Below are 16,905 nucleotides of genomic sequence, written 5' to 3' on the forward strand. Positions count from 1 at the left end.
GTGGGGGTTGAGGTGGGACAGTGGGAGTGTTGGACAGGCTATGGAGTTTCACTGTGGACACACTTCTGTCAGGACGTCTGTTTCCTCTTATTGAGAAACTCAGCGTGACGAATCCACAGCCTTATCTCTGATCCGGATCTCTGGAGATCGGCCAGAAGGCTCGTAGCTGAGACGCTGATTCACCGATTTCCTCCGCTTCGAGGGACGGCGTCTCCCACAGAGGGCCATGTCAGGACCAGCCTGCAGTGACGGGCTCCGTCGTCACACATGGTGATGCCCGGGGGAATGCACTGCCCCTCTGACCCCCGAACCCCCTCTCCCCTCCCTCTGGGGGGAAGCCCTCCCTCCCCCAGACAGACAGACAGACGGACGGGAGGAGGAGGACGGCACTCACTTCTCGGCGTTCTTCACCACCTTGGCCAGCAGCTTGGACGTGGAGGCCGCCTTCACCAGCTTGTTCCTGCTGTCCTCCCCGCTCTCCCACGTGCTGCTCTGCGAGCGCTCCATGCCCGACCCCCGCTTGGTGCTGTGGCCTCTGCGCGTGCCAGGCAACACACACACACACACACACACACACACACACACACACACACACACAGATGATGCGTCAGTTTACAACCTCACACAGAGGCGGAGAGGAGAGCCCCCTTCCTCACTGTGGACAGAGATCAGTGTGAGGGAGAGAGAGAGAGAGAAAGAACAGACAGACAGAGGGGTGCCATGATGATACTGGAGGTACACCAAAGTCATTTTACATGGAAGCCATTTCCCATTTACGCAAATCAGTGCACCATACATCTGTAGTAGGGCACTATTGTTCCATGCATGTTTAGCTAACTCAAAACATAAAGATAGCCATCATAATATTATATTACTGATTTCCATAGCAGATGCCTTTCTTCAGGCTGATTTACATTATCTGTGTATACTGTTGGATGCAGTTGACCTCTATGCCACCATTACCATCCCACTCACACTGATTTATCTACTGTATCTCACCGCAAACACATGCCACCCCTCCGACAAAGTCAACAAGGACTGCTGACCTGAAACACCACAGAGAGAGAGAGAGAGAGAGAGAGAGAGAGGTACTGTACTGTCCCTCTACAAGGCACACTGGTAAGTACGCGATCCCTTTGGAGGACCCATGCATAAGGCGGATGGGGGGGAAGCACACCCCTATCATGGGTTAGTACATCTGGGCCAAGGAGGACACAGGCCCCCAGGCTTCAGGGGGAAAAAACAGGCCACGCAGTTAAGCATCAAACAGCAATTAATAAGAAAGAGAGAAAGGAGAACGAAAAAAAACAAATATGGGCAGAGGAGAATACAGTCCTCATGCGAAGCTGTGAGGAGGAGAAAGAGTTAATGGCAGAAACACACCGAGTGTTCGGGATCACTTCTGAACTATGAGCTCCCTCGGCTTGTGGGGTGGGAGGGGTACAGTGGGGAAGAGGTGCTAAGGGCGAAACGGTGGCAGGTCATTTAACTGAGGCCTGGAATGCCTTAAACTGCTGAATACTGGAAACATCCTCTTTCACTTTGCCACTGGTCCTGGCTTTCTGACAGCCAAGACAAGACCACTCAACACCCGGCTGAGAGGAAGGGACCCAGACGTCCTAAGGGGGGGGGGGGGGCAGGGGGAGGGCAGCGGTTGCCTCTGATTCGGACGGCCGGGAATTCAGCGGGATGCCAGACTATGCAGAAGTGATCCAGACCACAGAGGGCAGGGGGCCAGAAGCGGGCCGCACGCATGAAGCCGCACGCATAGGGGGCGGGGCAGCCCGCACCGCACACCCGGCAGTACCGCTGATCTGGGGTCAGGGCTGAAATGCTTCACTGTGGAATGGGATGGGGGGGGGGGGGGGGGGGGGGGGGGATGGTGAGAGAAGAGAAGGAGGGGAGGAGGAAGAAAGATCACAGGAGGTTCTGGTTGTGTGTCTCTAGGTTAAAAGCATTTGGACACCTGGCTTTATATTCCTCCATAATTATGAGCAGAGTGCAGGTGTCTGTGGTTAGCCAGGGGCAGAAGTGAGTGGCTGGTGTATGGTAATGCCAGCCTCTCTATGGTTACAAGACACATTATTCTTACATCCTGCAACAGTCTTTTTTTAAACAGAATGGACTGAAATATGAATATTCAGAGTTACACATCTCTAAGCAACACTCTGCTTTGGAATTGCATTTAAACATAGAGATCACAACCATGACCACTATCATGTTCTCTGATTGAAGAGTGCAATTTTGTTTCTGCAGATTGATTCTCTAGCTAATTTGGGATGCTTTGAGGATTCATTCTCAGGCTAACAGGAGCACTGTGGATTCATTTGTAGGGTGGTTTCTGTAAGGACTCATTCTCACGCTAACAGTCGGGGTGCAGATTTGTTTTTAGATCGGGTTCTGTAAGGACTCATTCTCACGCTAACAGGAGTAGTGCGCATTCACTTATAGGCTGGGTTCTGTGAGGATTCATTCCCAGGCAAACAGGTGTGGTTCAGATTCGTTTGTAGGCCGGGTTCTGTGAAGATTCATTCCCAGGCTAACAGGAACAGTGTGGGCCCTGACACAGGATACAGGCAGCCGGCTTGGTGCTAAGTGCAGCTGGGCCCGCTCCACACAGGGGCCCCTTTGGATCTCTAATGATTTACCGAGAGGATAAATAAAGAAGTGCATCTGCTTCCCATTACAGCCCCCCCTCGGTGTGACAGCTCCAAGCTGCCCCGACCACCCCTCAGCCGGCTTCCCATGATACTCCAGCGCTGAAACCTCAAGCTCTCACTTACCCAAAATGAACCAGGTAGGTCTCTCTGTTTGGCAAGAAGATAAATGGGCAAGAAGAGATGCAACAGAATATGTAGCCAGTCAACCACAGCTGATGGATGGTGTCGAGTTTTGGGTCAAGAATCCGCCTCCAGTCAAGAACATGATGACACAGAATTCTATCACTTGCGCTGTATGCTTAATACTGTAAACGAAACAGAATTGCGATGCAATGGATTTGCGATTCAATGGATTCTTAATTAAATAGTTTTGAACCGTTTACTCCTGTTTTAAGGTCATTGTACTGCACGATCGCTATTATTAGCGTTTTATTTAAATCATTTGGTATTAATTTTCTCCAGTCGTCTCTCATTGTGCCCTGGGGAATTTGCGCTGTGAAAGTTGCCATACTGAATGCAGCTGTACTGACTGGGGATTGATTCGCAATTTCACAAACAGACCTGCCATGTGTGTTTGCGTGCATCTGTACCGCATGTGTGAGAGTGTGTGTGTTTGTCTGTGTGTGGCATAAAGAGAGGCATAGTGTGTGTGTGTGTGTGTGTGGGGCATAGTGGGGTTTAGTCGCATGATGATCAGGTGGAGGGGGGGAAGGGGTGATGGGGTGGAAAATACAGCGGGGGAGGTGGGGGGGAGTAACAGGGGGTGGGGGGTGGTTTCGGAAGCATTTCAGCCCCTCGTCCATCGCAAGGCGAGCTCAGCCCGGCAGAGCGTGGATGGCTGCTGAAGGAACCTTTTGATTGGACTGGAGCTCTTGCTCTCCTGGGACTGCCTCTGTGACTGAGGGGGGTGGGGGGAAGGGGGGTAGCTGGAGGGGGATGGCGCCTGGGGGCTGGCTGGAGGTTTATCGTTAGCCTGTGGCTCCTCCTTCTCCTTGATCCCCTCCATCTGAGGCTTGTCCTTCTTTTTCTCTGGACCACTGCAAGATAATGACGGGGTTAACCAAGAGACACGGGGGAGGGTACACCTGAAACAGAAAGGGGGGGGGACCCAAAACATACAAGGCAAAAGCGCCACTAACAACAAAATGAGAGAGGAGGATTCAAAAGAGACAAGAAGTGCGGGGGGGTCAAATCCACACAGGCTGTGGAAGGAGGTAAAAAAAAAAAAAACAAAGGGAAAAGGGAGACTAAAAACACACAAGGATGGAGGACTTCAAAACACAAAGAGAGACAGGAGAACTCAAAACACAGGGAGAGGGGCAAACTAAAATCACGTAGGCAGACAAGACACCTGAAAACACACATGAAGAAAGGGTGACTCAATGCACACAGGCAGAAGGGCAAGACACAGACACACAGGGGAAATGGTATGATGCACAAATACATTCAGGTGAAAAAGAGATGGAAACCTTACAAACAAGGACGGGAGGGAGCCGGAACAGTGAGAGAGCACTTCCAGCTGCTCAGAGAGTGAGACCGGTCATTGCACACACATAGGGGCTTAGACCGTCAGTGACAGCTCTTTGGTAAGACACCTCAGGACTTCACATGAACGCTAACACATCTTTACTGCCGTGAGGCTATAAATCCAATGCTTAATCTGAATGCTGTCAACACAGCTCTTCAAATCTGTCTTCCCCACCAACCTGGACGTGTACACTTTAAACGCAATATTCACTTGCAGGCCGCGTTTTGATATTTCTCTGAATGATTCACGCGTTTGCGGCTTCTCTCAATGAAAACCCCAGCTGTGTTAAAGAATGGGAATGCTGGTAATCGACACTTTCGCAAACACAGTTATTTTTTGTCCTGCTAGATTTGTGTAACACTTCAGAATAAATCCACATGTCAATACTGGCTTTTCGTTAAGTTGTTTGTGAGACAAAGGGCATCAGGTTCTCCAAGTTTCTGATCATTCCGCAAAAACAATATACTATTGTGTCTGCTGACGAAGTTTTGTGTGTGATCTTGGTGTAGGAGTGAGTGTGTGTAGGCATGACTCATACTGCATCTGTGGGTGTGAGTAGGTGCCTGTGTGTGCACGTATAAGTATAAGTGTGTGTGTGTGTGTGTGTGTGTGTGTGTGTGTGTGTTTGTGTAAGTATGACTGAGACTGTGCATGTGTATGAGAAAATGTGGGACTGTGTGTGTGTTTGTATGAAAGAGTGTATTTGTGGGTTTGTGAATGCGTGTGTGTGTGTGTGTGTGCGTGTCGGCGAATGAGTGTGAAAGAGCATGAGAAGCCAGTACCTCTTGGCTGCAGAGGAGACGGTCTCTTTCCGGGCGACGGATACAGAGGAACCGTCTCTGTGACTTGGTTTGCGGCTGCTGGAGCTGCCATTGGTGATACAGGACATGGAGTAGGCCTCGCGTAGGGGGTTCTGTCCTGCAGGGGGCGAGAGAGAGAGGACGTCAGGGGAGATTCTCACTGATAGATGATTAACAGGGTGACAGGAGAGAGAGAGAGAGAGAGAGAGAGAGAGAGAGAGAGAGAGAGCTCCCAAGAAATATCATATACACACATGTGATCATAACTACATTCAAGAGCACTCTGGTATGAAGAAATATTTAACTGAGCTTTATTTGACGCTTTCTGCAGCTTTATTCTTGAATCACTGTTTGTGTACTCTGCTTGTCTCACTGCAGCGACCTCTTGACTCAGGCAGGAGTAATGAGATGAGACAAATGTAATCCTTTGTAACTATCACACACTGCCAATGGCTATTTTTCACACTGTAAGCCGCACAAAGCGCTACAGAGGAGTGAGTGCTAGTCCACTGACATCATTAAAGCTACTTGCAGTCACCCGACCAACGGCAGTGAGGCGTGCAAACCCCTGCCAATGTACAGACCCCAATCCCTAGAGGAAGAATGACAATTTGTTCCGCCACAGTGGGTTCCTGCTCATAGCTGGCTGATGGCACAGATGGGATCAAATCCTGGCTGTAGACCAAGGTTTGAACTCAAGGCCAGCACCTTAACCACTGAGCTGCTCGGGAGTGCATATTTGACTCTCTTTTTTAAACTTATTTCATTACATTTGCCAAGCCTGCTTGCTACCATTACTCTTTGATGTGTGTAATCTATAATTTAGCCCCCAAATTGAGCTGTCTTATTGTTTTCAGAGCGCGTAACTGTCTTTGTTTTTAAGGTGCTCCCCTACTGAGCTATAGCCTTGGCTCATTGTATCCTCTCTTTATACCCTTAAACACAGTAATCCAGAAGCCCAGAAGACAAACACACACTCGTCACAGTTTTCTTCCTGTGCACGCTGCTATTAGCATTATGTCAACTCAGCGGGAATTACTTCCCGTACTAAAATGCGAGCGGGCTCTGGTCCGCTTCTCGGCACCTTCAAGTCTGTGACTGACGGCGCGGGTGACGTTCATTCCTGACACATGCAGTGTCAAAGCTGCTGCGGGCTCTGGGGTGATCCGGGGTGCTGCGGAGAGGCACCTGTGATGCCCCCAAAAGGAGGGGAGGTGGGGGGGGTTAGAGGGGAGTGGGGGTGACATGCTGACTGCGGAAGGTGGTGCCGGGAAACCGGAGCAGGATGGAGGGAGGATTAACAAGGCCCGACTCCCAGCTAACCTCAAACCACCAGACGACTTAATTGGATAAAGGAGCCCAGAGATTAGGGGGGAAGCAGGACTCGTCGCGAAAATAATTGATTTAAGACCCGGCCGGCGGAGGCAGCGAACGGGATGCGTGCTAATAAAAACAAATCGCAAAGGCACACACGCTAACGAAGCTGCATTAGGAGCGGCACACACGTGTAAAAGCAAACTGCGAAGGACAGCCGCTAATAAAACCGCATCACGCATGCCACGCGTCGCACACGTATGATAATTCAGTCTTATTACAGCACTGAGGCCGACCACTGATAAAGACCTGAATAGGCCTTAAGAACTGCCTATGGAAAAGGGACTTAAAACCAACTGTAAAAATACAATGGCGTCACCTGTTTTAACATGAAAAGGAACAGTCACATGGTCATTTGTATTTCTAACACTGCCACTCTATAGAAATGTGATTTTGCATTGCCAGATAACTGCTCCCTCTGTATGACCATGCAGGCCACCATTTTGGCTCTGATAATTTCGCATGCATCGCATTCTCCTGTTGCACTGCCGCGGTGATGATGCATGCAACAGGCTAGGAAAACAGCAGAGCCAGAATCAGCCCTCAGCGGCATGTGTCGTTTCCTATGGGAGGCGTAGCACAGACCGCCGTGTTTACTGTGCAACGGGCACGCGGTCCCCGGGGACGGCCGACCGGAGCCAGAGACACATGGCCTCGTTTCACGCCCCATTACCTCCCAGCACAAACACGCAGCATGATCCCGCGCTCCGTCCCATCCTATTGGTCAGCGTATGTCATCTCTCTGCTTCTCACCACCCACCCCTGGGCTATGGGGTGCCGTGGGGGTTGGTGAAGGAGGAGGAGGGGCGATGTAAAGGGGCTGGTAGAGGAGGAGGGGCGGTATGTTCATGTAACGGGTGGTATCTTGCGTTGTGTTTTTAATGTGATGTTACGTGGGTCGGCGAGCGAGCGAGTTTCGAACCGAGGTTCTTACTGCTCGCTGCCAACCCCTTAAAGCCAGCGTCGTTGCCAGTTGAGCTAAAGGCAAATTGCCGTTAGCCTGTCGGCGACAACGCTACTTAACCAGGTCTCAGGGGGAGTGACGTAGCCGCTGCAACCACTTGGCTACCTGCTACCCGCTACCTAAGGCTTTACGCAGGACTCACACGAGCTAATCACTTCAGCTCCGCTACACTCACCCCCCTTGACCTCCTCTGACTCCTCAGCGACCACTGGCGGCCAAGCTGTGCTTTAGCCAGTGATCTGGGTCACGGCACCAATGTAACGGGTGGTATCTTGCGTTGTGTTTTTAATGTGATGTTACGTGGGTCGGCGAGCGAGCGAGTTTCGAACCGAGGTTCTTACTGCTCGCTGCCAACCCCTTAAAGCCAGCGTCGTTGCCAGTTGAGCTAAAGGCAAATTGCCGTTAGCCTGTCGGCGACAACGCTACTTAACCAGGTCTCAGGGGGAGTGACGTAGCCGCTGCAACCACTCGGCTACCTGCTACCCGCTACCTAAGGCTTTACGCAGGACTCACACGAGCTAATCACTTCAGCTCCGCTACATTCACACCCCTGTTCTCCTGTCCCAGCATAGCACAGGATAGCGAGAGGCGCTCTCCTGGTTTCGATGCCTTACGTTCTTCTCCTCTGCCTCCGATATACGCTTCCATAGCCAGAGGCAAGAGTTTAAAAATGACTCCACCAAACCTACTGACCCAGTTCTACTGGTACTGTGCAGAAACAACTTCGATTCATATTTAAGCTGGCCTATGAGAAAACAGGGCGGTGCATTCTCTTCTGGAGGGGACAGGAAAATGAAGTCAGAGAGAGAGTCCCACTCGCTCTTCCAAGGGAAGCTCTGGAAGTCAGGGGCAGAGAGAGAGAGAGAGCTTTGCTGGACCAAGCACAGACAGATAGGAGTCCCACTGCTGCAGCTGCTGTTCTGCCTCCAGCACCTTCCCCCTCCATCTGATGGGGGATTCCTTCTTCAACTCCCCAGGGGCGGGGCTGCGTGGAGCTAAACCACCTTGAGCCCAAAGGCCGCTCAGAGAGGCCGCGCCTGCCCCGACCTCAACCGGCCGCAGGAAACGCAGCGTTGTCTCCACCTTCCTGGAGCTGACACAGGCTTCCTGCTCACAGAGCCTCGGTCTCAGCCAACCCCACACAATCAAACCCGCCCCCCCCCATCCTGTCGTGATATTCAGACTCATGAAACACTCCATGGTGTTCAGCAGAGTCTGATCACTGTTCTTACCAGAGACGGAGACAAAGGGAGAGAGACGGGGGCGAGAAAGACAGTGAGAAGTGCTGGGGGGGGGGGGGGGGGGGGCGAGAGGGAGAGAGGGGAAAGAGATAGAACGAGATGGGGAGAGTGAGGAAGAGAGAGGGAGAGGGGGAAAGACAGGAGAGAACGAGGGAGGGAGAGAGGGCCGCCAAGGAAGAAGGGGGGAAGGCGGGGGGGGGGGGAACGGAGAGAGGGGTGGAGGAAGCGAGGGAGCGAGGCAGAGGAGTTCTCCCAGAGCAGTGTGTGTAAATCTCTGCCTGAGGAACAGGAAGGGGCCCGTTTGGGGGATGGGTGTCGGAGCCTCTCTGCAGAGTCAGAGAAGCGATGCCTGCAGCCAGATGCAATCGCGGGGCTTCCTGCTTGTTTTCTAAGAACCGCGCGGTCTTTCTGCGGCATGAAGGTGGGGGCCGCACGCCACCCACCTGAAAGGCGCTTGAAAAATTCTCGCGAATTTGCTCTGGGGGCACGAAACCTAAAATAGCCCCGTGCCTGGAGGCCCGGCTGCACCCTACAAGCCAGAACTGCTGAGCAACACATGCCTGGGGCGGGGGAGTAGGGTCGTCGCCTTGGAGACGGATTTAACCGGGGAGTGACATCATAATGAGATAAAAGAGGTGGCTGAAGTGACTGGGCCGGAACTTGAGGACAGGCCAGGACGGTGATGAAGAACCGCTTTGACGTCCCCCAGGACAGGCGGCAATACCTCGGAAATTCATTTCGCCCCAATTTTCTAGGCCGTCGCCACGGGTCCTCACAAAGAGCTGTCACAGACAGCGAGCAAACACACAAGGATGCAGTCTTGCGCACCACAGAGTCAGTCTTTATCAGCCCAGATGCGCTGCCACAGAAGGTCTTATTGTTTCCAGACAGCCATGTGGCGTGGTGTTAGTTAGCCGGGTCGGGGGTGAGGAATGCGAGGGCTTCATTACTGAAGTGTGACAGCGAAAAAATAAAAAGGCGCTCTCTCCGGTGCCCGTGGGCGTGACGCAGTTTTATCAGCCGGCTGGAGAGAGGGAGAGAGGGAGAGAGGGAGAGAGGGAGAGAGGGAGAGAGGGAGAGCGGCCTCGGTCGAGGAGAGACGGGGAGAAAGCGGAGAGCGTAACGGCAGTTCCCAGATTCCCGGCAGCGCGACCACAGGAATGCGCCTCTCGTTTCTGCCCGGCTCCGCAGCGCCGGTCTGGTTTTATCGGGAAAATGCGACAGCCGCAAACGGACCGCAGAGCGTTCCAGCGCTGCACCTGGACTGTGCGATTCCTGCCACTGCTGAAATGGGCAAGGGGAGCGCTGCGGGAGGGCACTGTCTCAATACCAACGGGAAAACAAGCTGTCCCTTCCAGCAGGGCCCCTACACACACACACACACACACACACACACACACACACACACACACACACACACACACACACACACACACACACTGACTCACACACGCACACACGCACACACGCACATGCTCACACAAACAGACACGCACAAACTCACACGCAGACACAGACATACACACTCACACACACTCGCACTCAGGCAAATGCAGGCTCACACGTATACGCACACGCACATGCACACATGCTCTCACACAGACAGACATGCACAAACACACACTCACACAGACACACACACACTCAGGCAGACACAGACGCAGACACACATACTCACACATACAGACACACACAGACACACAGACACAGACACACATACACATACACACACATACATGCTCTCACACAGACAGACATACGAATAAACTCACACAGCTGCTCACACACATGCAGAGATGCACATGCTCTCTCTCTCTCTCTCTCTCACACACACACACACACACACACACACACATACACATACGTATCAGCATACACGCATGTGCACACAGAGGTACACACAGACACATACACACACACACATTCTTGCACACACACACGCACACATGCACACACAGGGCAGCCCTGAATGGAAACGTTTAGCCGAGAGTCAAGGTTGGATTGAAACTGTTAACAGATCCTGAGTCTGGCCTGGTTCCTGTACTTCCTGCATGTAAACAGAAGTAGGATCACGACGGGGGAGCTGGAGAGAATGTCCGGGCCTCACAGCCCTGGAACCGTGTCACAAACCAGCAGAGGCTGTGGCCAAAGCGCTGCTCACACACACACACACACACACACACACACACACACACACACACACCTATACACATCCCTGCGACTAGAGGGAATGAGTATACAGTAAAAGAGAAGGTGTAAGGGAATCTGGATACAGTATGAGGGAGTGTTAGTATGACAGTGTGTGATAGTGTATGTGTGTGTGTGTGGCTGGATGCAGGTTTGCGGGCCTGTGTGTGTGTGCATGTGTGTGTGGGTGGTGTATATGAGTGTACACGTCTGTCTCAGCGTTACCTTTGCTGCTGGTCTGTTTCTTGGTGGCGGCCGTGTCCTCGGACAGCGCCAGGCGCCGCAGCACGTCGGCCAGCGCGGCCTTCATCACGGTGATCTCATCCTCCTGCTGCTGCACCCGCAGCTCCAGGGACGAGAGACGGTCCTGCACGTCCGACGCACTCGCTGCCGAGATGCTGTCATCTGCAGAGAGAGAGAGAGAGAGGGAGAGGGAGAGAGAGTGGTCACTCTACAGCACACACAACACCTGAGAATCAGGACTGCTCAGCAAGCAGAAGGGTAGAGTGCAGACAAAAGGTTCTACTTAAACAGTCCCCTCTGTTGGAGGCGTTCCTTTGTCTGAGGAAATAAGACAGAGATACCTACCCATCACATCACATTCAATACACGTTTAGCAACTTCAGAAAACACTGATGCTCTGGCTCAAAAAAAGAAGGTCAGACATGACAGCAATGAACAGATATGTGTACCACAACCCAATCCTGGTCAGTCACCTGTGCTTTCAGGCACCTCTGCCCTTCAACATGCGTACAAGCCTACATATTCCAGAGATAACCACACGATCACATACAATATATGGACAAAAGTATTTGGCCACATCTGTTTTTCAGGGTTTGGGCTAGGCCCCTTATCTCCAGTGAAGGGCAATCTTAATGCTTCAGGATACCAAGACATTTTGGACAATGCTATGCTTCCAACTTTGTGGCAACAGTTTGGGGAAGGCCCTTTTCTATTCCAACATGACTGTGCCCCAGTGCACAAAGCAAGGACTATAAAGACATGGTTTGATGGAGTTCGGTGTGGAAGAACTTGACTGGCCCGCACGGAGCCCTGACCTCAACCCCATCGAGCACCTTTGGGATGAACTGGAAAGGAGATTGCGAGCCAGGCCTTCTCGTCCAACATCAGAGCCTGACCTCATAAATGCTCTACAGAATGAATGGGCACAAATTCCCACAGAAACACTCTAAAATCTTGTGGAAAGCCTTCCAAGAAGAGTGGAAGCTGTTATAGCTGCAAAAGGGGGACCAACTCCATATTAAAGTATATGTATTTGAATACAATGTCATTACAATGTCAGGCGTCCGAATACTTTTGTCCATATAATGTAATTCTGGAATTAATTTCACAAAGAACGGCACGCAGTCCATGGGAACCACAGCTGTTCCAATTTCTAAACTTAAAGTGGGGGGTTGTTTTATCATTACTTTATTTGCTTAACAAGACACATGTTTCCTGGGAGGCTTAGCCTGCTGGCTCATGCTTTTTTTTCCACCGCGTCCACACAGCCTGACATTCACCAGAGCAGTTAATAGTTTGCGCGCACCTTGCTCGCAGGCAAAACAGCGATGCCCTGCCCGGCTTTAAAGCCAGCGGCGCTCCGGTTGCCAGACCGGTTCTCTAAAGCAACACGCCAAATTGGCACCCCACGCACACACTCTGCCCACACCGCCCAAGAACCCAAAGCGCTTTTCTCAGGTGGCGAAACATATCGCGTTTCATCTGGTTTTTTTTTCCGCTTTAATTCGACTGCGGGTGAAAGAGTAAACGCTCTCGCGTGGTTGCCAGAGTGAAGGCGGCGCCGGTGCCTATGCATGCGGAGAGGCGATCCGGGACGTCACCGCAGCCTGGGGAAGGACAGGAGGCCGGGGGAGACAGGTGTGCTCTGAGGTGAACGGCGCCGGGAACCAGAAATAACGAGCTCCACCCGCCCAGGTAACCAGAGAGCTGCGGGAAGACGCCGCTTGGACGGGAGATTAAGGATGTGCCCCGATCGCCCGCTCTCAGCTTTCTCCCCGCTGTAACCCTGAGACCTATTTACCAGAACGCATCTGACCTCATTATTGATCCGATTTTTCCCCTTTGGTGGAGACTGCAGGGCCAGGGAGGGAGGGAGGGGGGCTCTGAAGCTGCATTTTCTGGGCTGTATTTCTATATCCCAGGTTGTTGCCAAGCGCAGCTGCGGTTTTGGGTTCTGATTGCTGGACCAGAGATCAGTAATTTGGTTCGGGAAGCGGTCGGGGGCCCTGTGATCGAATTTGAGGCTTGCTCGTTAGAAGGGCGCTGACGAACCACCCCCGCACCGTTGATCCAGGATCAGTACAAACCAGAGGATCAGAATCCTTTTTCCTACTACACACCATGAGATGTAACATAAAATAACTTAACATGGCAGTAAAGTCACACTGATGCAAAAGTTACCCAAAGAGGGCTTCCAGAAATCAGAGCTGAATATGCAGCTAAAGCCTTAAGTAAAACTTTTGTCTCAACCAAGACTACGGACTTCAACCACCTGGGTTCAAACTTCAAATCAAGACAGGCGGTTGAGTCTGGTGGATGCTTGTGTGTGTATATATAAGGCAGGAGACTCTGATGAGCAGAGAGCTGCTGCTCTGCTTGCTCTGTTCCTGCCTGTTGCTTGGGTAACCTGTAAGTACAGCTACACAGGACAGTTTCTCACGAAGGCATCGTCAGCTGTCAGTCAATCGGTGACCTCATGGCGGCCAATGCAGCGAACCCCCTCCACCGCCCTCCCACACACACACACACACACACACACACACACACGCACACACACACGCACACACACGCACACACACACGCACACACCATCCAGCCAGGAAACACTCGCTGATCTGAGATCTGTTCTTGGGGTGAAACCGGGGTCAGTATTCCAGTGAGAAACAGGAGAACAAACCGTGTCGGCCGGACAGTTTGCGCGGCAGCACGCACGCATGCACATGCGTGATGCAAACTCTGCGGAGCGCTGTGAACGCTGCGGTTTCCGATAATCACACTGCATTCTCACCTTGCCCAAGAGCACAACAGCAGTGCCGCTATAGGGGATCGAACTGGCAGCCTTCCAGTTCCGAGCCCTGCTCCTAACCACTATGCTACACTGCCGCTCAGATAGGCTCCGCCCCAGTACCATTTAAATACAATGTGTCGCCCTCAAGGACAACTGTTAGCCACACCGTTCCCACATTTGCGTGCTTTTGTTTTAGCGCTGTCTTCCAGCTTGAGGCCTACTCACTGTAATTCTGGCTGTCACTGCAGTTGCTGCTCCAGTGATATGTATTTAATGAACGGCGCCTCGTTAGCCAGGAAGTTACTCCAGATAAGAGCATCTGCCAGATAAATGAATAATAGCAATGATATATGCGGAGGGGCAAAGGTCATTTGTGAACGCGCTCCCCCTCACCACCCCCGCATCCTCTCGGATGACTGAGGACAGACACAATAAACAACCTCACGGGTTACGACAAGGCCTCCGTCTCACCTCTGTCCCTCAGCAATAATAAACACCCCCGACAGGAGGGTAACGTGAGAGGAAGGATTGTGTGTCTGTTCCTGATCTGATCTCGGATTAGAAAAACCGTGCAACACCAAATATAATTAAGGGAAAAATCATGGCAATTACGCTTTTCAACAGGCTTGTCTGGGAAAGGATTTTGAGCTGTACTGCCCAAGGGCTCCACACCCTTGACAAAGTGCTGGCGAAGGAGATCGGATCTCCATTCTTTCTTGTTGAAACAGCGCTGTTAAACACACTCTCTTATCGCGCTGCTTCCCCCCCGCTCTCTCGCTGCCTCCGCGCCGTGTATCTACCTATCTCTGTGTGATCCATCACGCAGAGACGTCAGTCGCAGCGCAAGCCGGCCCTATCTTTACCATCTGACTATTGCTAATAAACGCTTCATGCTCTGACTGATGATTTATGCGGAGCATGCAAAGCCACAAGGCATACACACACACAAAAACACACACGTGCACACAGACACACACGCGCACACACATACACACACATACACAGACACAGACACACACATACACATGCACGGACGCACACACACAATGACACATACAAATTCTGATAGATATACACAAAAAAACACACACACTCCTCTAAGTCTTCTACATGCAGACCTCTCAGTCACATACACACACACACACACACACACACACATGTCATATTTGTCAGACAAATATGTCACAGACACACAGATACACACATATAGGAACTGCGCTAAAAATGCAGGTCTGTCACTGGTTTTAAGGGCTGCAGTGGACTTGAGGCTGGAGAGGCAGTCAGTCTTTGGAGCAGTCTCGGGTAACAGAACTGCATCAAAAGCAAACCGGCTCAGGGCTGGTTGGGTTTGGAGCTCCACAGCCATGCAGAGGCGTCTCTGTGGCCCAGCCCTGCGAGGCAGCAATGGGACCCTGCTGCTTTCCCCTCACTGCGACAGACTTCTGCAGCCCATTACGGAGGGTAATGGGGAACCCACGGAGCCTGCCAGCGCAGAGAGGGAGGCCGCCCGAACGGGCTGCGCGTTTCCGGCGAGGCCTGCGAGGGGGCGGGCTGTGCCCGGGCCCGTGCCCCCGGGGGGAGCCGAGTGGTAGCAGACCGCAGGGGCACGGAAGGCCGACGGACTTCACCAGCACTCTCTATGAGTAAACACATCAAACAAGAAAGGCAAACGCGAGAACAAAGAGACCTTCTGTGCACCCCTGCAGACTCATAACCCCCCCCCGCCCCCCGCACTCCTCGCACAGTCAGAGGAAACTAGGGAGACTAGCCAAGCACAGACCTATCAACCCCCCCTTCACACAGTCAGAGAGGAAACTATGGAGAGACTAGCCCTGTACAAAAAAATAACCCTGAACAAAGCTATCAATTCCATTTCACGCGATTAGTGATAACGTTAGGAAAAACAGAGCCATAAACTCCCTTTCTTACAGTCTGACATTGCGCCAAGGAAAGTAGCTGAACACAATGCAGCTACTACCTTTTCTCTGAGATTGGGTAAACGTTAAAAGTTAGCTGGGTGCTGAGTCACCCCCGCTGACACACACACACACACACACACACACACACACAGTCAGAGATAGAGTGAAGGAAAGAAGCAGAGCTGAAGTGCTGAATGTACTCCACTCCTCTGATAAAGCAGGACAGGGAAAGCTTTGATAAGACTTCTGTAGGAAACTCCTAAGCACAGAGGCCCATTGTCTCATCTCTCTCCCTCTTTCACACACACACAACAGGGAAGTGAAAGTTAGAAGTGACCCATCAAAACCCTTCTATCAGTATGAAAGGCGGTTAGTATCTCACTGAAGTACTATGGGAATAATAGAGAGAAATGAATTCTACACATAGGTGTGTATAAATCAGTGAAGACGTCAGAGGTCGGGGTCTGTCATGTCATTAGTGCAGTTACGCACTTCCCTTTCCCACCTCTTTGGTTCTGTCTTTGATATAAAACAGGAGGCTTCACACTAAAGCAATGAGCAGATGACTCATAAATGGCAAACACGTGCAACGAGAGAGAAATCATCTGAACATGTCAGCTGTCCATGTTACGCCATCAATCAGCTCCATCCACACCAACGCGCAGACACACACACACACACACACACACACAATACAACACACACACAATGAAACACACACATAAAAAAACAGACAAATTCCTCTCAGTCTTCTACATGCAGACACCTGTCAATCACACCCATCCCTACTGATCATATTCATTCCTCTCCATTGCACACTCTCACACACGCACACACACAGAGTATACAGATAATTATCTCCATTAAACGTACACAGCTCCATTCATCACACGAGCCTGTCGATCCCACATACATGCACAAACAGGCCTTGTTTAAGGCCACATCTATCATGAATCACCGCAGAGCCACAGAGACGCTGCACACAGCAGCCCTGTCTTCTTCAGCGAAGTAATGACACTGATCTTTCAGCAAATTAAAAGCAATGATCTCTTCGCGCAGAGGCTGAGGAAACGCTACATGGGAAGGGCCAGCGAAACAGAGCTGTGTGTACATCGCCCCCCTTCGGCTCCACATCCCCCCCTGAATGCGCTGCTACCTGGGAGAGCGGATGCGTTCGTGCTGCATTAATCTTATCTCCAGG

The 16,905-nt window shown here is 51.7% G+C and overlaps 1 protein-coding gene across 1 annotated transcript in view; it reads right to left on the minus strand.

Moving 5' to 3' along the window:
• LOC118789769 (echinoderm microtubule-associated protein-like 4) overlaps window positions 1-16,905 on the minus strand; it is a 64,587-nt gene that overhangs the window by 18,960 nt on the left and 28,722 nt on the right. Inside the window, exons 2-5 of the mRNA XM_036546368.1 lie at window positions 10,980-11,159; window positions 4,971-5,106; window positions 3,512-3,697; window positions 395-535 (exon numbers count right to left, since the gene is read on the minus strand). Coding sequence (XP_036402261.1) covers window positions 395-535; window positions 3,512-3,697; window positions 4,971-5,106; window positions 10,980-11,159 — 643 coding nt within the window. The remainder of the gene's footprint in view (window positions 1-394; window positions 536-3,511; window positions 3,698-4,970; window positions 5,107-10,979; window positions 11,160-16,905) is intronic.

Source organism: Megalops cyprinoides, chromosome 15, assembly GCF_013368585.1.
Source record: "Megalops cyprinoides isolate fMegCyp1 chromosome 15, fMegCyp1.pri, whole genome shotgun sequence".
Taxonomy (NCBI): Eukaryota; Metazoa; Chordata; class Actinopteri; order Elopiformes; family Megalopidae; genus Megalops; species Megalops cyprinoides.